This window comes from Hesperophylax consimilis, chromosome 24 (assembly GCF_061612785.1).
Source record: "Hesperophylax consimilis isolate HC1 chromosome 24, BYU_Hcon_1.0, whole genome shotgun sequence".
NCBI classification, from domain to species: Eukaryota; Metazoa; Arthropoda; class Insecta; order Trichoptera; family Limnephilidae; genus Hesperophylax; species Hesperophylax consimilis.
Window position 1 is genome coordinate 13,169,878 of NC_142859.1, and position 25,119 is coordinate 13,194,996.

Here is a 25,119-nt window from a genome sequence, read left to right on the forward strand (position 1 = left end):
TAATAATCACTTACTGCCTTATCTCCCAGCTGTTCCACCCTGCAGTGCAAGAACGCTGTCTGCCCCACCGCGGTGGTGACATTTCGCGGCACGTTGAACTCGAAATAGGGGTAGGAGCTGACGTTTGGTCCGAGGTTGTCGTCATCGTAATGTGGCAACCCTGAAAATAGAAAAATATTATTATAGATAATACAGGAATGGGACAAAACAACAATTTAAAAATAATAATTGATAAACGTATTAAAAAAATACTTTACTAAACATTTTTTATAATACTTTACAGACAACTTAATATAGTGACGATATTTTTTTAATTGTAGAATTTTATAACAGTCTTATTTCTAAGAAAGCAAAAAATCATCCGTTTTTCATTTCACTTCTATTAGAAAGTGTGCTGACCAAAGATATTAGAATAACGAGATATGCTATGTTGGCCGCCGGACCGTAGCCGGAGTACTACCTAATTAGGGTACTTTGAACGGTATCGGGACGTGTACGCACAGAAATCTGTTCTATATATTAGTGCGGATACCTTAGCGTAAGCGAAGATGTGCAGTAGTATTGGTGAACAAAACCGGCGACACTGGGCAAAACAATTCCACTCAGTATGAACTGCTCATAGCACATCTCGTTCTTCTAATATCTTTGGTGCTGACTCAAATTTGTACCATTATTAGTTGTTATGCTTAATTAGTTAACACTCCTGAATACCTGAAAAAAACCCTTGACTCTGTGCAAAAACGGGCGGTCCGTTTGATAGATTCCCCAATCTTAACAAACGGACTGCAATCTTTAGAGCACAGGCGTCAGGTAGGTATGCTGTCCTTGTTCTATCGGTATTACAATGGAAGATGCTCTGAGGAACTAGCGTCATTGATCCCTTCGGCACCGGTGCATAGTCGGGATACACGCCAAACGCGCCCCCAACATTTGTACACGGTTGACATTTGTCACATGAGAACGGGTCGCTTCTACGATTCGTTCTTAAGTTCAACAGCTCGGCTGTGGAACGAACTGCCGGCCTCTGTGTTTCCTCCCTCCTACAACATGGGACTCTTCAAGACCCATGTTCACTCCTTCCTCTCCACAAAAAGACCCTCCACACAGCATCTCCAAAGATGACATTGGCCCTGAAGGAAATTATTTTCTTCAGGGCCTCTTGTGTGGAGTTAATGTAAAAAAAAAAACCTCTGACTCTTTTTTCGTATTTGAATAACATGAAAAAAAAGAGTCAAAAATGATCTGCTAGGTTAAAAACATTTTTTTAATTTTAATTTGGAAAGAATATAATTTTAAAGCATTTAAGATATATTTTTTTTCGAAAACGGGCTAATAAAAATTATCCATACATGCTTACTAGATATAACTTAATATAGGAAAGATTGGTTAAATAACTACCAATTCTCCAATTATGGTAGGAATCTCAGGAATTCAAGGTAATTAATCAATTTTTCATAACACGATTATTTCTTAACCCTTAATTTTTTTTAATTTCCTAGATGAAAATCATAAAAAAAAAAAATTTATGATTTCATAAGATGCCTAGAAAGTCTATAAATCTTAAAATGATACTTATCAAATTCCATAATACTGTTCTGGGGGTACTTAACTAACCAATGTTACTGTAATCGAAGAAAGGCTAATTGAAATTCAATTCGAATAATAATAAATCACATCAGAGATAAGAAGATTCCATGTACTCACCCCATTGACTAAGAGAGATAGTAGATTTTTTTCATATTAACCCTCCCCGGCTGACGTTACGTCTGTCAGACACCGAAAAATCTACAATTACCGCGGTTGCGACGTTGAAAATTCGTGATGCATCGTTTTGTCTCCCTCATTAATTTCCTGGGGCAGCTACCGCCACCCATTCATTTGTCAGCACGGCTAAGGCAACAGCAATGATCCAACACGTTAACTGTCCACGGGACATATAGTCAGTAATAATTTATAAGTTTTGGAGACGTATTGTCTATTAGATTCAAAGCAACTCTAAAGATATTTTTAAGTTCGTTATTTTAAGCCAGGTTAACGCAAAGTTATGTCTATTTTGTTATATTTCTGAAATTTAAATTTAATTTAAATTTAATTTTAATATTTAAATCAATATTTTTGAACGATTTCATAAGCATTAATAAAATCTTTCTGGTAAGTGAGTTTATTTTAGACCACTTTCCGCAACAACTGTTTTAATACAATGCTGGCGGGCGGTACGGATTTGATATGTATAAAAGTCTACAGTTTTATTCCGAGTTTTATGAACATTTACACACTTGACCTTCAAAATAAGATAAAATTCACAGTCAGTTTGATTGACATTCTGTGAAAAGCTCGAGCAACGCCTGTAGTTAAGCTAATCTTAAATATTTATAAAAGAACGCTATCCAACACCAAAAACTCGTACCTTCTTATAATGGTACATAAAATGTACGTCTGTCCGACAGTCAAAAAAAAATTCACCTCAATAGCAGAGGGTTAAAAAAAATCTTATTAAACAGGTTCGCTATCTTTGGTTCGGTGCTTCAATGAACACTGAAAATTGTTTTTCGTAGATTCTCTCAAGAACCCAACATGTGCCAAGGCTTATTATTTTAGCAGAGATTTTTTGGGGGAAATTGTGACATTATCTACAAAGAAAGTAAAGTTAAAATAAGATTTATCACCGAACTTACAATTTTGACAGGTAGGTACTTGGAAATACAAATAAATTTTAGTCGAAATGCTAATGCGGTGATACCGGTAAACTCAGAACGCAAAAAATATGTTTTACACAAACAAAACATTTATTTACATTTTGTTTTAGTGGGTAGATTCGTACAATTTGTCAATTTCATCTGCTTCATAGTAGTCCCGGGAATATCACGTATGTCATCATGGACCATTTGATGGGACATATCTTTTATATCTTGATTGAAATAATATTGATGGGTAACAGTGACTTTTATTCTATAATCAACGGGATCTTTACGTTAGGATTTATAATTATTAAAGAAGCAATATTAATGGTAAGTACAAGCTACGTAAAAATATATTTATATGCAAACATTAATACATATTTATATGGAATTGAAATAAAAACACGAATTAGTACAACAATTTTATTTATTTAAATGTATATATTTACTTGTTTAGTGGAAAATATTTGTCTGGAGAAATAATTATAAATTTATAGAAAAAACCGTAAAATTTTACCCAACTAAAATTGAACACTTAAGTAACATCTAACAGATAATAAATTTTAAAGAATTCGTAAAGTGAATTTTTCACAAAATAACCATAAAGAGAGCTTTCACACTTCAAACGGCGACCACATCGTGGGCGACTTCTTTCCAAGATTAATAGGAATATATTAAAAAATATAATGCTTTCACCGTTAATTAAGAAATGGAACTAATCCGTTTGAATTAAACAAATGATAATAACCATTTATTTTATAACGGTAGCAATGTCAATAGTCAACAGTTATTTTTTTGAGATAGTCGCATTTATAAATACTGTGGGTGTTTATTTTAGGCAAATTCAGTTAACAAACATTTTTTTGTTGAACCTTTAAACGATAAATGACGAAACATACATAAATGTATTTCCTGTAAATGGCAGTAAGCAGTTTATCTGTTTGCATATCAAAATTCGGAGGTATGATTTTTTTAATAAGCGCAAACGAAAAGTACGCAAATCTCCAGCGCTCAAATATATTTTTTAAATAAATGATATTATTCTCCAGTGGTTGAAAACAAGAGATACGTAATTATAAATTCTATTTTTTTATAAATAAACACGTAGGGCCGGGCAGACGTTGTTCTGCCACAGACCCGCCTTCTATACAGGGTGTATCGGCACTAACCCGACAAACTTTAACCAGCTATTCCTTAGCACATCTGGAGTAAAAAATGTTATGGGCACTTTGCTGTCCGGCAGCATTTTTTTTCAATTAAAAACAAAAAAAATAAAAATTTCCACACTCCATCACTGTCATTGGCATTGCTTTTCGTGTTCAACTGCTGTTATAAGCAAGTTTGTCGAAAAGCGTCTTCGCTCTTTCGCACACACTAAATAATAATAGTTAAAAATGAGACAAATGGTGCCCTGCCATTTCGTTGTGATTGTAAAAGCGCGCCAATATAGTTTCACACGTACATTATTCAACGGAATTCGAATAAAATATTGCCAGATGGGTTCTCGATCTTTGACAAAGGATAAAACAGTGGTGACATGTGGTGAAAATATGAATGGTAAATTTTTTATTTAAAAAAAACGTTACCGGACAGCAAAGTGCCCATAAGATTTTTTACTCCAAATATGCTAAGGAATAGCTGGTTAAAGTTTGTCGGGTACGTGCCGATACACCCTGTATAGAACGCATTTTATATAGACCTCATTTTTTGTAGACTGCTTATCCTCTGTTGTCGCTGTTGTTGGATATTTTATGCATTTGACACAATACATGCGCAATTTACATCCATCTTAAATATTGTTTTGACGTTTCATTCAATATTGATCATTTCAGAAGATTGTGAATATTGTTCAGTATGATAGAAAATAAGTTAAAAATGCATCCGGTACCGTTTTATCCACTTAAAACTGCCTCGAAGTATATTTCTTTCATAGTATGACAGATTGCCGTGCAAATACAATCCACGGAAAATCCTTTCGATTTACATTTTTTTATTCACCTCATATTTAAGTTGAAAAAATAAAATGAAAAATCTTAGTTAAAAAAAATTAATGTGGTAAAAAATGATTAATTGTTAAGTCTTGTTGTTATTTTAAATTTTAGTAATGAATTTTAATTTAATATAATGCAATGTGGTGAACAATATTTTTGTCAAATCGTATTTTGCCAATATGAATAGATAGCGCTGAAACAACTTAACAATGAATAAGGTTCATTTTTTTTCCTATGAAAAATCCGTAAAATCACAATCAAACATATATTGAGCTGGGCTTTAAAGATTAAATTTGTGTTTGAATGTATTTTTAGAAGATAAAAACTGAAAAAAAACAAAATTAGTTGAATTTTTTTTTAGATCAACAGCGCCATCTATCGGGTCCAAAACTGCCTTATGTTCTAAACTGAATCTAACCATACATATTCATAAAATTTTATTGAAATCGGTAGGGCGGTTTCAGAAATCAGCGTGAATGAACACAGTGACACGTGATTTTTTTATATATTAAGAAAATCGTCCTAATTAAGATATAGGACGATCTATGATGACGTGCATACGACCTCTCTTTGGATCTATTCTCACTCAGTATTTTCTGCGGAAGTCAGTTATTTAGCAATACACATCCTACTTAATACGTGTTCAAGGTAACTCTTTTGCAACTTTTTGACAGAAAAAAGAATTTTCTCTCTTTTTTGAAATAATGTTCTCGGAAAAACTCAGTACGTTAAATAGAACAAAGTTAATCTCTCACAACATACGAAAAAAATAGTTTACGAGTCCCCCATTATGGTTAAAGTACTATGATATTGTTCTACCTTGTTTTGTACTAAAGTCCTTTGAAACAACCTTTTAAATCTTCAATATCATTTCTAGAGCTCCCCTACAAAATCCCTTCACAAAGGGCCCTTTGAAGGAGAAGTTTTTCCTCTTAATTTACCATAGCTGTGGAAAAATCCTCTTTCGCTTATAGCGAAAGATCCCTGCTCGTTTCGCGATAACCCCTCACTCATTAGTAGCTGTAATGGAAATGTGTTTCATTTACAAAATATATTAAGACTTATTAAATAAAAAAATTATAATAATGAATTATAAATATAAATTTTAATGGCTGGTACGAGAATTGTAAAATACTGATTTATTGCTTTTAAATCAATGTGAATACCCCATAAAATTCCCAACTGATCTCTACCATCTGATGCCAGTGGGGTTGTGGCTTTGAATTTGGGTTGTGAGGTTGACGAGTTATTAGACGGAAGGTTATGAGATAAAGGTCGGGAAGTTCCTGACTACACAGAAATGATTCGAGGTTTTCATGGCCAAAAGTAGTATACTGGTTTATTTATTTATATATTTGGTGTATTATGCCGAGGTGCGATTTTTCATGCATTGTTGCAGATACGTTGACCAAAGGAATACGGTATTGTACCCTAAAATTCAATCATTACATCGACGACTACAAACAATCTGAACGGTTTTGTTTCACTTGTCGATACTAGGAGAATCTTCCACCCTGAATCGTGTCAAAAACAGACTTGTTTTATTGAAGTTTAATAACACTTCTCAAATAAATAAACAATAATTGTAACATTTGAATTCATAGTCGAGGATATTAACCAATTTAATATTTGTTCTTCTGATAAAAACCTTTAAAGTAAATTGATTCAAATTTGGGTTTGTGTTACCACATACCTACTCTAAGAAAATACGAAAACACTTTCAATTGAAGCACATAAATGTCAAAAATATCTGATTTAATTCTTGAAAGTTTTTAACACACCATTTTTATAACTATTTTTATAATTTTATTTATTGTTAAAAATAAAAAGCTTGCAAAATCGTAAAATTTTATAAATTTTATTGGTGAACACTTGTCATCATTTAAACAGCACATACATCCAATATATACATGCTTAAAAATTATTCCACTGATTGGGATATTTAGTAGAATAGGTCATTTTCTACCAATACGTGTAAAAAAGGGATTATTCTTTGGATTATTACAACACCATCTAAATTATGTACTTAAAATCTGGAAAAACTCGTACATATCGTTTTAGTGACCATCGATTTGTCCGTCACTTTATATATAAAGAAAACGTAGAAAAATCTCTGATGCATTATTCTTACACAAAATCGTGAACTGCCTTGTTGTTTCATCAAATCTGTTAGAAAGGATTGCATTTCGTTGCCCCAAGCAAAACACCAGATCGAACGATTTATTTAGAATACCACATTGTAAATCCAAATACGCGCAAAACTCTGTATAGTACGTATCTGTGAAGTTACAATGCCTTACGAGATGTAGACATTTTCAACCATAACTTGATATCATATAAAATTAAGCTTAATAAATTAAAATACTTTACTTTATTCGATTTTTTTGTTGTGAAAATTACATTATTATCACCCGTAGTGAATAGTATAGCTATGCGAAATGTTATATTTTTTCTATTTGTTTTTAATTTAATGTATTTCTTTGTTATAATGTTTATTTTTTTGCCATTTAATATGTTGTGTAGGTTAAAAATACTAAATCAACATTTAACTCAATGGAACATAATTGGTCTAGAACATATGAATGTTTATTATTATATTTTTTTACTGTACGACTGATTGCTTCCTAAATAAAAAGAAATCTTCTTCCTAGCACTATCCCAACTCATTGCCAAGGTAGGCTGTTGGGGTCGGCTCTTCTCGTTCTCAGGTTATAGCTTCTTCGGTTCTGAGTGTCGCTTTCATCTAGGCCGTTTCTTTGTAGGATTTTGGAGCATTGGGTCATCCAGGAGTTCTTTGGTCTACCTCTGGATGACTGTCTTTGAAGCTCTATAGACATTGCCTGCTTCACAGTGTGGTCTGGTGGTCTCCGTCTTATGTGCCCACACCATCTTAACTGTCGTTCTTCTAGCTTACTGTTTATGTCAGTGACACCCAGGCTACCACGAATGCGTGAGCTTTTAATTTTATCTTTTAATGATACTCCTGCCGTCCATCTAAGCATTCGCATTTCTGCTGATTCGAGTTGCCTAGAGTAGGAGTTGTACATAGTCCAGCATTCGGAGCCATACATTATCGCGGGTCTAACAATAGTCTGGTATGTCTTTCTTTTAAGTTTTATTGGCATTTTCGTGTCGCACAAAATTCCTGTTACGGATCTAAATTTCATCCATCCCACTCCTATCCTATGGTTGACATCCGCTGCACATCCTCCGTCTCTGTGGATGAGTGAGCCCAGATACTTAAATGAGTCACAGTTGGCTAATGTTACTCCATCCAATTGCATCGAAGGAATTACAGTATTTGGGTCTTCAAATGGTAAATACAAATATTCCGTCTTTTTCCTGCTAATTTTTAGTCCATTATCCTCCAGGATCTTTCTCCACCTTTCCAGGCTATTTTGTAGATCACAATGATTTTCTTCTATCAGTACTACATCATCTGCAAAAAGCATAGTCTTAAGAATACTGTTCATTTCTTGACTCGTTAGGTAATTCATGACCATTATGAATAGCAATGGGCTGAGGACAGATCCTTGGTGTACTCCCAATTTAATTGGAAATGTTGGTGACATCCCTGATGTGCATCTTACTTGTGTTTCTACGTCTGTATACATATCTTGTATGGAGAGCACATATCCTTCTGGTACGTTATGAGATCTCTAAAAAAAAGAAATAAAAGTAATAAAAATAAAAATAATAGTCTTAAAACTTTTTAACTATAATTCAGATACCTCCATTAAATATGTATACCATGAAACAAACTTATTGAAAATCAATATACTGTACGAATATAACATATGCCTATTAAGCCAAAAAATCCAAAATGGATTTATACACACGAATACAACATAAATGAAAACATCACAAATACATGAGCAGTATACGATACAATATAATAAACTGTACCTAAATTCAGTGACTGTAAAGTCTGAAACTACTAACAGAAGCATAGGTCACAAGAGTGTGCAGTATGCAGAGGGTGCAAGAATACAATATCCTTTCCGATTGCTTGACAACAGTAAATAGAATTAATGTACGAGTATTTAAGAAAAAAGTACTCATGTAAGTTAGTAGTAAACAATAATATTTAGATTTTTTTCATAAGTTTAAGTGAAATGTGTATATATCTTTAACTTAAAATAAAAATAAATATTTTAAAAAGTTTAAACGCAAATTTCTTAACAACTCGATGCACATGTTTTCCACGTGATTCGTGATTATCCCGCGCGGCAGAGGTGAGTTATTGATAAAAAATTATGAGAATATTTTGCAACAAGACATTTCGAGATTTTTGTTTGAGGCCTTCTAGGAGTTTTACATGAAAACATACTATACTAAGTTTTTTCAGACGCCTGAAAAAAAAAAGATGTTTAAAAAACAGTAACGCGTGGAAAGAGAATTGAAGTGGGACAAATCTGTATCGATTTTTTTCCAATGAGACTATGATGTCATATTATTAATCCTTTATTAAGACTATTTCAGAATGATGAGCCACAAAAATATACATTTTTTCCTTGAGAATAGAATAATTATTGTTGATTACATTTTGTATCAGACGTAATCGTGTGACACACAAGACTGTAGATGGGCCGGTGATCCCAATCTGTGGAGGCGGAAGGCGTCGTCTTTCAGTGGCGTGGAGGGGTAGAGCGGGGCGTCTCTGAAGCCGCTGTAGAGCTGGTCCGATCGCTTGTCGCTTGTTCTTGAGCTGATTCCGAGTCTGGTCTGAAGGGGTAGGCAAGTCCGTGGTCCAGGGTGAGGCGGGGGTCAGAGTGAAAGAAGGCGAGCAGAAGCAGAAGTCGGAGCGAGGTAGAGGGCAGGGCAAAGAGAGAGTTGTAGAGCTGGTGGTGGTTTCTGGAGATCTCCCTTCCGAGAAACTGATTCACGTTTTATAGGCCGCCGGCGGCCCCGCAACGCTCACACGGGCCCACTTTCTCTGTGATTCCTGGAATCTAGGGCCGCGTTGTGACGCGATCGCGGCGTTCCGCCAGTCCGTTCACCGCCTCTTGGCCGGTAATTTCGGGCCCGTGGTCAAACGCGACCACGGCCTTTTTTTGTTCGGGCACGATACTCAAAATCGAGCCCGTAAAACGTTCTGACGGCAAATCACCTCGCACGCCATGGCGGCGCACGGCCCTTTGCTTCGAGCCGTGGCCGAACGTCCCCTCTCGTATAGGCACGATTCTCATAACCGTACCCGAATTAAATGCTATTATGATATCCACCAGCTCTCCCGGTATACTTCTCTGCCCGTGTCCCCTAGCCAAGCTCCGACGTTTCATTTATTGTTTTTACATTTTACATTACATTAAACAACATTTATGAACATATTTAAGTATATTTTACATGAATTTTTATTTATATTTTTTCATTAAGAATTTTATTTTAGATAATTTTAACGTGGGCGACTGCGGCCGAGCCCGGAGCAGTGCGTCCGTTACACATTTTATGCATATCAACAAATTACGTTAAAACATCAATGAACCGTATCCTGTTATTATGTTTGTGGCCCTGTACAGATGAAGAAACTGAGTTTTGTTGATAATTCTTGAATAATTAGGAGTAAGAAATATTCTTTCATAATTGTCTTCATAATTTGCATACGAAAAAATAGCTACGTAGAAACTTTTTCCACAATCGTTTCAAGAATCTATCATACTTATAATATATTCCAATGTTTTGTTATTTTTTAATATTGCAAGAGTCTTGTCTTCTGAAACAGCAGGAAAACAATCTAAAGTTTTCCATTTCAGTGTTTAATACCGTGTTAGGTAAGATTAACGCTGATTTAGCCCTAACACCTAGAGAATCAATGATTTACATAAAATCACCATTAAGTAAGGTGAACACAATGTTTTCTTCCCAAATTGGGTGAATTATTCCATCATACTCATGAAGGACCATAATTTTCCATAAACGGCAGGAATTTGCCAGAATTCGCCTTTCTTAAGAATGATAGATTTGGGCAATAACGCGCTAAATGTTGGGGCACAAGCGGTAAATAGCCCTAATATTGAGTTTCAAAGGCACGCTTTTCCGCACGCTAGGGGAAGGCAATCTTTTTCAGAGAAAACTCTCGTAATACTCACCCCTTTCTGGTTCTCGATAATTGGTACTCCTTTAAATATTCAGCTTGTTTAAGAAAAAGGTAAATTATCAACTAATTTCAAAAACTAAATCAAAAACTGTCATAAAATAAATTTTTCTGGTGTTCTTTCATATAAGAAAAAAATATTCGTAACCCTGCATGCACCAGTGTAAAAACCGAACTGTTTTTTTTTAAATCCACAAGCAAACAAACATTAAAATAAATAATTCTAATCTTAACCTTAAATCTCAAGAATCTTTATTTATTTAATTTAATAAACAAACCAAAAAACAATTCAAATATAAACTTTAACGTTTCCCTTACTGTGCTAAAAAAATCCAAGCGTTCTAGTGCGGCGTAGTCAACAGACATCTCAAAAGAAGTGATTTAATATCGGAAAAATATGAATATTCATAGCTAATCGCTTATTTTTATTATATTTTATATCAAAAGTGATAATAATTGTAATTTGATTGCTGAAAACATGAGAAAACCATCGGCAGATGCTAAAAAAACAAGCGAGGGGTCCACATCTAACGACGGTCCGCGACCAACTGGCTGGCGGCTAGCACACACACAGCTATGTGGTCGTAGGTATCGATGGTCTAAATAAAAATACAACTGCGGACGTGTGGATTTCTCATGTTCCCGCATAGCGAACTAAAGCGGAACATCTATGGCGTGTCATTTTCTCCCACACTCTTCGCGTAGCATTGTCACACGGTTGATTCTATTGGTGTATTTGATTCCGATTTTTAACAAAAATTTCTAATTTTTAATTGAATTTGAAAACAATGTAAAATTTTATTTTTTAATTCAGTGCATAAATGTATAACGGAGGAATACATAAAATCTGAACCCAGAATTTATTATATATATAGAGTTATTAAAGTTATTAGAAGCAATGTGTAGTAAATACACACCACAGATAAGGAAAGGTTAAAATGTATGAGATGTTCACTTTATACGTTTCACAAAATATGATTTTTTTTTCAAAGTTGATTTGCAAGTTCTGTGAAGGTTCCATTCAAGTTATGTTATATTTCAGATTTATGAAACCACTGGCCAATAATGAAGAGTGACTAAACTCGAATAGAGCCTTCACAGTTTTTGATAACCAATTTTGAAATTTATGAATTGAACTCTGCAGGCAGAAAAAATCTATTTTCAATTATTGCTAGTTGCGCTATCTGTCAGCCACCTAGTAGCCAAATTGTAAGTTTTTTTTAGATTTGACTGAAGATTGAACGACTCGACTTAGAATAGCGAAACATCAAAGGTACGGCGCATTTACCTACTAGTCAGTCAATAGTCAGTCTTACAAATTGTAACATGCTTATCAAGATAACTTTATAAACATTTCGCGCCGCGATCATTTAAATAATTTTTACTGCTCCTGTTGTGAATTTACTCGTGTGGCTTAAAATTTATGCACGGCTGGTTTATCCCGGTAAACAGGTTACGAAGTGACCTTCTCAGTGTTTTTCAGTAATTTTATCTTCATTACAGTGCTGTTATATATTTAAAAAATAAATATTAAACACTTAATTATTATTATATTTTATTTTGGTTGAAACTTATTGCTTGTCTGAATCGTTACCACAATCAGTTGCAATTTTTGAAACTGAAAGTTTAATGCATGTGAATAATTTCACGGAAATGCTCAGAAATAAGGTACATCACGTCACATAAAAAAAACCAAGATAGAATAGTATATTTGTTCGATGATATTTATTTACGAAACATTCAAGGATTGTAAACATTTATATAGTTGACACATATTAATTAAATTTTTTTAAAAACGTTACGTAAATGTTCTAAAAATGTCTTTTAAAATCTGACATATCAAAAATTAGTATCAAATACCCTATAATTTTAATAAAACCTCCAACTTCAGACATTTTCCATATATTCTGGTGGCAGCATGTTCTAAAGCCTTCCAGTGGCGTGAGTTGTTTGCCTTGGTTTTGTTTCATACATATTAATGAACATTGTGTGAAATATATTATTTAATGTATTCTAATAAATTATGGAAATTGAAACAAAATTGGTTACCTACGTACTACCTTGATGTTTTTTTGCTTAGACTATATTTCATCATCTAACCTTTCAAGGTTTTTTGGCAAACGCTTTCTGAAAAACCACTGGGAGTGTTTTTGATTATTACTTCCGTGACTGCACAAACAGAAATATACTTTGTGGGACATTTTTGTAACTTTTTTTTAAATAACTATTTTTTTAAAGAAAGGCAAACATTCCCGGGTTACGAATAACCTTGCATTATTTGGAAATTTCCTACTACCACTAGAGTAAACTGAAAATGTTGCTTGTGTTGTGATATAGTACTTAGCCAGCCGAGAAATTGAACACACTTCGCCTGGATGGGACCCAAACGCGATGTCAACTCAGCCACTGACTGGTCAATTTTCAGCTATTAGTTATACCTATGTGTACAATACAAATTAGAAAAAAATATTAGTTATTTGTTCGCAATACAAATTAGAAAACGCGAAACACCACAATTGAGTACTTAATAAATTCTCTAGGCCACCATTTAAAAACAATGTCAACGTCAATGCTACACTAGCGCCAGAGTTGTTAATATTGCCAATATTTTACTTCAGTTGGACGTATTGTTAAAATTTGGTAGTGTGTATTATTTGAAAGGTATTTTCTGTACATAACCTTATTTCTTCAGGAGCAAGTTGAAAACAAGTGTGGTTTGGAATTAAGTGGGTTTTAACATTTTTTTTAGTTTACGTGATGCCTGCACAACGTGTTGAGCCACTCCTAACTAGAAAAAGGGCAAAATAAAGTGTACGGAAATTCCCATCAATATTCAAAGTTTTTTATAACTTTAACCTAATTTCTTCAGGAGCAGATATTATTTTATTAGTATAGTGATTAATATATTAATCATAGGATTTTGTATAAACTTATCATATCTTTTTCACGCTTAGTACGCAAACAATTTATAATAAGCACTTGATTTCAACTTAATTACTACAATAAACAACTATTTATGCCGGAGGAAATGATAAAAGAAAAAATAAATACTTTGAACAGTGATGAGAACGTTTGTACAGTCTATTTTGCCTTATTGATAGTTAGGATAGGCTCCGCGTTGTGCGTGTAAGAAGTGTAGATAGCCAATAAGAGCAATTGAACGAAGAGCATTTAAAAGAAGTGAAACGTTAAATAATATTGTGATTCAAATTTATTCTAATAAATATTCGATTTAATATTATTGGTTACAGTGTTATGACTGTATAAATCCATTGTTTGTGAGAGGCCAAGGAAATGCAATCCACAAGACGGCCCGCCTCACTACTTTCATGTTTATTTTCCATCGGAACGAACGTAAGAAAATAAATATCACAAACTGAACTACTGAACTGAACGCTACATAAATTGTAATGCCTTTCTCCCCATTGAGAGGGGGTGAGATAGACCCTGTCCGTGCATATCACCCAGTTAATGCACACGTATCATATCATCGTATCATTGCTCGCATCTCTACCAATGTCATGCGCATACCTGAGGAGTGACTGCGCGATCCCGGTACTCTTCGGTTGCTCCTCCAGCAACCCGACGCTCACATTTTCCTCAGGGTCTTCGAGAATTTTCCCCTCTACCCACAAATATTTCGTCAAGATTCATTCTCATTGGGGCTACCCGGCGGTTGGTGGAATATCTTCTCTGGCTACTTTTTTATTTTCTTCTCTTATCTATTTTATGATTTTTGAATTCTAATTTTATCTATTTCAGGTGAATTCTGCAATGAGATGCTGTTTAAACTTTTTTTGTTCATTTTAATGTTAGTACTTGCATACTGCTCACTAACTAGGTATGAATGGACTTTGGAGTGTCTAGAGTAGTTCAAAATAAATGTAGCTTTATTCAACAAACAAAAAAACGAGAGTCTTGACGTATGCGGTGAAGGAGGAAACCATATGTTTCCTTATAACGCCGTTGGAAAAGTTGTGGGGTCCCGTCAAAAGTCTCACATGACAGTACAAAATAGGGTTAATAAATAAGTACAATTTCGCATAAAAATAAAACAAGAAAAAAAATTTACGAATAATATTGTTGTTCAGTTATTTTCCGCAAAAATTTAATTTATTTTTTTATAATTTTATTATATTTGATATTCCGTTTCACATATATATGAGATAATATTTCTTTAAAAACGCACCGTTAAGTCATAAATATTTGCAGGATGAATGTGTGATTGAGAAAGATTTAATTTTAAATACGAATGAAAAGTAAAAAGAGTATTTTAATAATATAACTTTCACTCCTCGCGCCTTTTTCCTTTCCAAAACTTCTCTTCTTCCTTCACCAAAAAAAGACCCTTACACAACATCCCCGTATATACAAATCGCAAGCACGTCCGACGGTTAAATTTGGCCAAAACTGGTCCTTGATTTAATTGCATTCATACATACAAATATATAAGTATGAAACGATGTATGAATGTGATCGAACCAAAGGGTGTATGCAGAGACAGATTTGTGTAGCGATCTGTTCTCTCTGCCTACCCTTTCCGAATGGTAGGGTAGTTAGTTAGTTTATTTCAAGATACATTTAATGAATACAAGACATGAAGATTGTTTTAAACTTATGTTTTTTTGAAAAATACTTTTTTGAATCATTTACTACAAACTTTTTTGTTATTAATTAAATGCGCCAGCACCTTTTTGCTCATACGCTCACATCCAATTTCACAGTGAACTTGACAAACGATAAACTATCACTCATTTTGAAAAAGAGCCAAAAGTGACAAAATATTTGGTTTTTCTGAAACAAATTTTGTTAAATAAAAATGCAATAATTGGTAAATACATTTTTATTTATAGGGGATATAATGATAGTACTTTACTTGTAGTTGGGTTAATATAAATAGCTCGACTTAAGCATCAGAAAACCATCTAGCTTACCGTATTTCACTGACTGAAACTCGACGGCGTTATATTCTGATTGCTAAAAATACAAATTGGCTAGAGTTACGATAAAACTCCAAGCACAATGTTTAGATAACATTATTCAAAGCGAATTCAGAATTAACCCCTTTCAAATTTATAGCTCGAATACATGTAAATTGGTGGAATTTTAGAATTTATGTATGCAATTAACACGATTTCGGAGGTCCAAATATATACTTTTCACAGGCGTGTAGAACAAAAAAAAGTAAGATTAAAAGCTTTTATTCAGAGCTTCCATTAAACTCCCACTATTGCCACCTCGCGCTGTTTAGGAACATAATTTGAAAAATTTCGTTTGTTATTTTAACGACTAAATCCAGGAGAGAGAAAGAGAACTTCCTATTTTTTTCTGTCATTATTTGTAGTACTAATCTCATTTACGTAATAAAATTAAATATTATAATTATTTTGATTAGTTTAAATAAATAATCGAAAAAGACACGTAACTAAAACATCCTTCCATTTTTCCACTTCGTATTACAAACAAGAAATAAAAGATTATAACACATAAATCAGAATAAAAATTATTCAACATGTCATGTGTAATAATACTTAGCATTGAAACAGAAAACATAAATTAAAAAACTATTTGCCGAAGTAATGTTAAAAATAATCCAGGATTTTTTGTGCACATAAGAAAAATTCCTGGATAACTAATTTTGAAATCATGATACTTTCACAGGTTTTTATAAGTGTCGTTTTCAACATGAGCTTTGTAATCATTATTTACACTTTCTTTAAAAAAATAATACGCAGTCATTGAATATGGTTTAATATTAACAATAATTCCACAATTAACAGAGCTTTTCATACTCTAAATGATATTTGTCTGAACTTAAACATTGACACTTTTTTGATTCAATGCTCAAATTCAACCGTGACATCATGTCAATAATTTAAACTGTTCAATGCGCATCCATGTACAGACACATATACATACACACACAAACACCTCTATACTACACACGTCACCTGGTAATTAAGGAATAAACATACCACTTACCAGACATTACGAAAATCATATCATAGGTACCCAACATGAAATATCTAATTCTTGTACATTGTTTCACCACTGTAACCCATTTACTGTTTGTTTCTATAATTTCAAATAATTAGATAAATAATATATTTATATAGCGAAGTTTTGTGAAATAACCTAAAGCGCACATAAGCCATTACAAGCGACACAACTTTTCGATTCTGAATGGTTATCTTTCTCCAAGTATGTCGAAGGTACATACTTACATACGCCAAACTTCAAGAGTCGTTCCACTCGAACAACAAGTGAATCGAACCACTCGTTGTTCGAGTAGAATGAATTCGTCGAAAATCGAGGCCCTAGGCGGTATTCAAATTATTTACTGCTCGAAATAATAAATTAATTAATAATGAATTATTAATCAGATAGGTGCGCGATGAAACGAGCAAAACTTACAAACTTAAAGTGTTCGTCAATTATAAAACTCCAGCGAACCATTAAAAACTTAAAGCGAGAGGCGAATCTCGAAATAAAATTTCGAAAAACAAAAGTTTGCCCATAAATCGGTACAACACCTCGCCGAATAACATAATTGTTCGCAGAATTACTCGAAACCAACTCGGAACATGAAAGAAAGTTTAACGAAGGATTTTATAATTAACACAATGAAAATAATCGAATCCATGGAATGAAATAAAGTCGTTTGCGCGGAAATTCTCTTCCCTTTCATTTAGAGGCGGTCAGTTGAAAAATAAAGCGTTTCTTCCTTTGCCACCGAAATAGTAACTTAATTACAAACGTTTTGCAATGCGTACTGAATGATTTCATTATTTAACTTGTATATTGCTTGGAATGAAATCTTACACCAAAATGTTTTATTTTTTCATAATAGGATATGTGAATTACAGAGAGATGAATAAAATTATATGTTTTTAATATACAAAGACTTACTTTCCACTTCTTTTGACAAATTATTGGCATTACTAAGAGTTCTGGACTAACACATTAAGACAATAGATCTAAATCTTAGACAATTATTTTTTTATGCAAGTAAGCAAACACTTTATGCTTGACATGACATGAATGATTTTTTTATTGACTTTGTTTTAAACCATTTTATTGAGTTATATAGGTCGACAGGTTTCGGTTGCACTCCACTTTCTTCAGGACAATGGAAATATTACCTACCTACCTAACCCTCCACCAGCTTGTCTTTTTGCTCTCTCCCTCTCTCACATGCTTTCTCTTTTGTTTACCTTGTAATTGTGTAACGTTTTCATCTATTCCCATCAATTTATTGTGCATCTGTGGGGAATAAAAAAAAGGATGATAACAATTAAAGATTTTATTAACAAGGTAAAATGTACTCGTGGTTTAAAACTGACACACTTCAAAACCAAGACTATATATATGTTTATTTAGATATGATTCATCACATCAGTCCTACCCAGGATTAACTTTTCCTGTTGCTTGTCCGCTGACTCCGCTGAGCACTGACTTGCTTCAGTTGCCGGCCGATGCGCTGCTCTCTTCCCTTCCGTACAAACGGCTACACTCTTGCTAAAGCGCTCGATCAAGTCAACATCCAGTATAAGTAACTATTAGTATCATTCAAATTACCGGGGTTACAAGATAACTGCTACAAATGTCCTCTGTATTTAATTTACCCATTGTCCTGGATAAAGTTGAGATTACCTATGTAACTCAATAGAGTGGTTTAAAATTAAAAGTAAAAAAAAATTTCACGCCATTTATTGGATTTTGTTTTAACCGTCAATTCTTGGTCCGTTTCAATGTTTGAAAAAAAAAAAATTACTGATTCGCTGTCAATTAAAACGGATTTGCTGTTATAGTTGACGACCATTATTTTGTTGTGAAGAAAAAGTGCCTTACTAATAAAGTGTAACTTTTACACAACTGATACAACTATTAATGAATGGAACATGGTGGTTTTTTTATATTTTTTAAATATTTGTTGTTTAGTGACGCTGAATTGCTTTAACGCTTTTTCCGCTCCAACCAATAAAGAGGCAAGATAAATTTCTGGATTTACAATTAAATATTTTTATCACATATTATTTTTATTATTTTTTAATACATCAAAAATACTAATTCACCCATCATCTTGTTATAAATTCCTACCACGCAAGGACATTTAAAGTTCTAGATTTGTTATTCGAAAATTAGCTTCGTTAAATTAAAAATGTTTTCGAAAGCGCCTTGATTGTGGTAAAATTCTTATTACTTGTAACAGGGCGGGAAAGGGTGGGCCAGTATTTAAAACTAGCACACAGATGGGCTCTTATAATATTTATTTATTTATTTATAAATTCTCTTTTCCTAGACTTTTATAGTAGGTTTTAAATTTAAAAAAATGTAGGTATTATAAATATCATCTGAATATCTAGACCTGAATAGTTATAGTGTAGTAGTGTATTGTATTGCAGGACTACTTGCAGGGTAGTATGGAACTACCAGTGGGTTTTCAAAACTATTTATGATCACACAATCAAATGTGCGAACTTTAAAATAATTTGACTGCAACTGTCTCATCAAAGCAATTTTTTTTTGTGTCTACCAAAGAATTATATAATCACAAAAAAATCTTGAAATTAGAACCACCAGCAGGCAATTTATACCAGTCCTAAAACGCGCGTGATTGGTGGAAAACCACGGGGAAAACTTTTTAATCTTCACATTTCCCAAGCCCGATAAACAACCCGGCATTTGCGGACGGAAAGAAAACTCTACGCTACTTTCCTCAGCCCGAATAGATGTGGCCTCATTGTTTATCTCGTCCACATTCAAATATGAAATTAAAAAAAAACAACAACAACAAAGACACTCAAAATTGATAAATAAATTGATCAAACTTCATAATATTAAATAAAAGAGTGCAAAAACATACAGAATTTAACCCTTTCACCACTGCACGTTTATTTCCACATATATAGACCATATTTTAAGCTTGATAACACCTTGAATAATAATTTGAAAATTTTTGTCGTACAAATATTTACTTTTATTTTTATTATTTTTAGGCTTTAAATGGTTATTTTTTAATAATAAAGAAAGAAACTCTCACCCAAACTGTTGATTTATTTATAAAAATATTAATTTTCCGCGTAACATGCATACATAAATATAACTTTAAAAACATGAGAATAATAATGGATCTCTGTCCAAGCAAAAAAGCCAAAACATAATCTGACATTATATTTACAGTATTTGTTGTTGCAATAATACCGTTCACAAGCAATACAAAAAATACGGGTGATTTTTTTCAAAAAATCTGGAAATATATTTTTTTGTTCACGTTCCTCAAGAAGAACTCTGGTATTGAAATGGTTTAAAAAAAACAGCTATTTTATTTCTCACCGTGGGTAGCCGACCTAAATTACGAAAATTATATTTACCCGCCAAAATGTTCGTTTCTTTGTTTAGGTACTAATAACACATTAATTTATTATAATTAATACTTTCTATGGCTGTTTAAAACTGTTATAATAAGAAATAATGTTAAATATCGTTAACATGACAATTAGTTTATGTGACATAGATCAATCTCACGGATGGTAAATATCAACACAGAGGCGTTAAATCAAATATACATTAAATTTATAATGAGGTTTTATGTAACAAAGGATAATAATTATCAGCACACGGTTTGCTGGTAGTGACGGGGTTCAAATATATGGAAAAGTAAAATGAGAAAGCATAAAAACAATCGTCTTAGGAACTACATCTTCATTGGATTACCAACAGCTCTGTCATAGGTCACCTCAAGTCATTCACTACGTATGGTGGCTTAACAGGGGTACCCGGGTTCAAGGGTTGAGGTTTTTCCAGGTCTTGGCAGCGGATGCGTTTGCCGGTTGTTTGAGTCGGTTGATGGAGACTCTTTCACCTCACCTGCCGAAATCTCTCAAGCAATCGCCTTGTACCACAGTAGAGGGGATGTATTCGGAACACAAGGATTCCCAGATTCCCACCCACCTCTTTTACCTTTTCCCGTGCAAGAACATCCTCTTTTTCTTTTCCTTAAGAAAATCCTCTTCACAGCATCCCTGAAAGATGACGAAGGACCTGGCCCCAGAGCTCCCTGTGTGGAAATAGGTAATGTAAAAGAAAAAAAAGCGCAGTGTGTAAAACAAAAAAACCTTTTCGTCAACTATTCGAAGCTCGTAACCAGGCAATAATGGACTTATTTTTTTATAAGTTGTGTGTGATGGCTTGTCTGTATAGTTTTATGAAAGATATTCATGGAGATGTAGGTATTGAAAGGTTTTTGTGGGAAAGCTTTTTGTTTCTGTTTTAACGTTCATTCAAAATATTAATACACGATTTTCCAATAAGAGTTATTATTTTGACATTTAACCGTAAAAGATCAATGATTTCGTTGTTTATGTGGCACGTAGCACCGTTTTGTTGAAAGTAAACGTTGTCCAGATTAATACCATCCAATTCCGGCCATAAAAAAATCATTTATCATCTCTCGATAGCACAATCCATTCACCGTAACTGTTGCTCCAGCCTCATTTTCTAAAAAGTAAGATCCAATGACTTCGCCGGACCATAAACCGCACCAAACAGTCACACGGTGAGGATAAAAAGGCTTTTCGACAATAACTCTTGGGTTTTCCGAGCCCCAGATGCGACAATTTTGCTTATTGACGAAGCTACCGAGGTGGAAATGGGCCTCATCACTCAAGATGATTTGCATTTAATTCACTCAAGTGAATTTTAATAATTTCAATGCGTTGTTGAAGCGTGTATCGTTCCATTTTTATTAATGGCGTAGTATTTAATTGTCAAATGTCAAAAAATGACAGCTTCAAAAGTAACATCTTCCGAAATAGTGGGCTATTCAAAATAACACATCTTATTGGAAAACCCTGTACAAGCCCAGACGTAGACCGTATGTCTAGACAGAAATGCGATTGACTTATGTTTACGAGATGAAGAAGGATTTAGTCATTATTTCTTTTATAAACACAGAGTTATCTCATATATTTGAGCATCATTATTAATTACTTCCTCTGTATTGGGATTGCAATGTTTGAAGAATTTGACTTTCATTAGGAAGTTTGCACTTTGCCAAAAAAAAACGATGTTACGAAATGTTACGGTAATGTGTGCATTCCATACATAATATAACGTAATCTTACTCAAGAGCGGATAATTTTTTTTGCTATCACTGGCGAGTCCTACATAGGTACATACCTTACTTATATGTTGGATTAGGTTAGGTTAGGTAGCGGGCATACATTATGCAACCGAAATAATAATAATAACATAACATTTTTAGAGCGCATTTTTGTGTTAGTTCTCTTCAAGTGTACTAGCCGTACCTATAGGTACTTATAAGCACGTCATCACAACCATGCAAAACGTAATGTGGGTGCGCGTCAATCTTGCCAGTACGGCAAGATTCTACGCATGTCTATACCGCTCACCAAACCATAGCGAATCAGACACTTCCGAGCTCTTCAAACATTTGAGCGATACTATTGATGATCTCTTGCCCCGCTACCCTTCGGCCGAGTTTGTTGTTCTGGGGGACTTCAATGTTCATAACAAACCATGGTTGAAGTTCTCAGGCCCAACGGACTCGGCTGGCTGACAGGCGGAATCCTTTGCCATTTGCTACGGATTAGAGCAATTAGTTCAGGAGCCTACAAGGGTTCCTGATGTCCAGACTCACCGCTCCAATCTGTTAGATCTATTCTTAACTACTGTGCCACACGGTTATAAGATTGACGTCACAGCGCCTCTGGGATCATCTGACCACTGCCTAGTGACGAAATCAATCCCTGTTAGCCTCAGACCAACCAATGAGAGACTGAGGAGAAAAGTGTGGCACTATAGGTCAGCAGATTGGTTCGGTATGCGGGCCCATTTCAACGCTTTTCCGTGGTCAGCTGTTTGTTTTCGGACTTCGGACCCTTCAAGATGTGCCCAGGAGATTGGTGAAGTCATCAAATCGGCGATGGATGGCTTCATACAATCGACTACTAAAGAAACTGGTGTGGGCTCAAAGCCGTGGTTCAGTCGACAATGCTCCGAAGCAGTTCGACGAAAAAACGCGGCTTACCGAGCCTACAACACATCTCGAACGCCCGAAAGCAGATCAGCATACAACAAATCGGCAAAGGAATGCAAGAGAATCATTAATAGGTCAAAATTCGAACACGACCTGCAGATCAGCAAAAAGCTGGCTGCCTGCCAGCATGGCAGCAGAGCATTCTGGTCGCTTGCGGGCTCAATAGGTCGAAATTTTTGCAAACCTAGTTTGCCACCTCTTACCAGACCTGACGGCTCACTAGCAAACACCGCCACCGAAAAGGCTAACTTATTAGGGAAAATTTTTGCGGAAAACTCAACCCTCGATGACGGGGGTGCTGTTCCGCCGTCGGTTCCTCACTGCGGCTTCTATATGAAAAGCTGAGGATCCAGCATCGGGATGTACTCCACGTCATACGGGGGCTCGATGTTAACAAAGCTAGTGGACCTGATGGAATACCTGCCCTGGTATTGCAGAGGTGTGCTGCGGAAATAGTTCCAGTTTTGACAAAGCTCTTCAAAATGTCCCTGAAGTGTGGCACTGTGCCCTCTGGTTGGAAAAAAGCGGTAATTCACCCTATTCCCAAGAAAGGTGACCGCTCCAACCCGGCCAACTACCGCCCCATAGCGATCACATCAGTTCTGTCCAAAGTGATGGAACGTGTGATCAACGACAAACTGCTCACATACCTCGAGAAGAACAAAATTATCAACGACCGTCAATACGGATTCCGGCGGAACCGCTCGTGCGGTGATCTTCTCGCGTATGTGACGCATGTTTGGGGGCGGTGCCTGGAACGTCACCCCAAACGGTCGCACTAGACATATCCAAGGCCTTTGACCGGGTTTGGCACCGAGGACTTGTCAACAAATTGCATTCTTACGGACTTCCCGCATCCCTGTGTACGTGGATTGCTGACTTTTTAAGGGATAGGTCGATTCAGGCGGTTGCTGACGGTTTCACCTCTTCCTAGCACTCCATAAATGCTGGCGTCCCACAGGGATCGGTTCTGTCTCCGACTTTGTTTTTGTTGCACATCAATGACCTTTTGACATGTGCACCGATTCATTGTTACGCGGATGACAGTACAGTTCATGATAGCTTTTTGTTTGTTAAGCCCTCAAAGGGCACACAAACTCCAACGGCTCGGAGGGCTTTGAAGCAGAGAATGGACGGTTATCTCGAGAGTATTTCCTCCTGGGGTAAAAATAATCTCGTCGAATTTAATGTTTCAAAGTCCCAATCATATCTGATTACGTCTAAAAGGGATCCAAATGATAATCTAGTCTCCTTCAACGGAAGCAATCTTCCGAACAGGCCTTCCATTGATATGCTTGGTGTAACTATAAGTGACCAGCTCAGGTACGGGGGCTCCATCGAAGCCAGAGTAAAGTTGGCCTCTCAGAAGCTGGGCGTACTGTACAGGGCCCGCAGATACTTTAATAGTGCACAACTGCTCACCCTGTACAAATCGCAAGTGCGCCCTACTGTCGAATTTGGCAGCCATCTCTGGTCTGGAGCCCCTAAATACCTGAAAAAAACCCTTGACTCTGTGCAGAAACGGGCGGTCCGTTTGATAGATTCCCCAATCTTAACAAACGGACTGCAATCTTTAGAGCACAGGCGTCAGGTAGGTATGCTGTCCTTGTTCTATCGGTATTACAATGGAAGATGCTCTGAGGAACTAGCGTCATTGATCCCTTCGGCACCGGTGCGTAGTCGGGATACACGCCAAACGCGCGCTCAACATTTGTACATAGTTGACACTTGTCACATGAGAACGGGTCGCTTCTACGATTCGTTCTTAAGTTCAACAGCTCGGCTGTGGAACGAACTGCCGGCCTCTGTGTTTCCTCCCTCCTACAACATGGGACTCTTCAAGACCCATGTTCACTCCTTCCTCTCCACAAAAAGACCCTCCACACAGCATCCCCAAAGATGACATAGGCCCTGAGGGAAATTATTTTCTTGAGGGCCTCCTGAGTGGAGTAAATATAAAAAAAAATAAAAATAAAAAACGTGTAGTTTTATTTTTGACAACAAAAAATAACAACTGTTACGTATTATCGATCAACAGACGCTGATTCTATGTATTTATTTTTTATAGGAGTATAGAATTGATTCCATCCCTCTGATTGGTCGAGTTTCGAGAGAACTGAGACCGCTCCTTCACGGGTCAGTCGGCCGCGTGCATTAGGAATGAAAATAATTTTCCCCGATGTCCCGCTGCGTGAACTCGGACACGGGTAACTTACCACACTGTGCGAATTATTTCAAAAACATTCATATTTTTTTATTTCTTGCTAATTATTTATTTTGGGATTTACTGATTAC

At 35.2% G+C, this 25,119-nt stretch overlaps 1 protein-coding gene across 1 annotated transcript in view; it reads right to left on the reverse strand.

Moving 5' to 3' along the window:
• Nucleotides 1-25,119, reverse strand: part of dpr1 (defective proboscis extension response 1) — an 856,597-nt gene that overhangs the window by 216,657 nt on the left and 614,821 nt on the right. Inside the window, exon 3 of the mRNA XM_089646572.1 lies at nucleotides 15-160. Coding sequence (XP_089502698.1) covers nucleotides 15-160 — 146 coding nt within the window. The remainder of the gene's footprint in view (nucleotides 1-14; nucleotides 161-25,119) is intronic.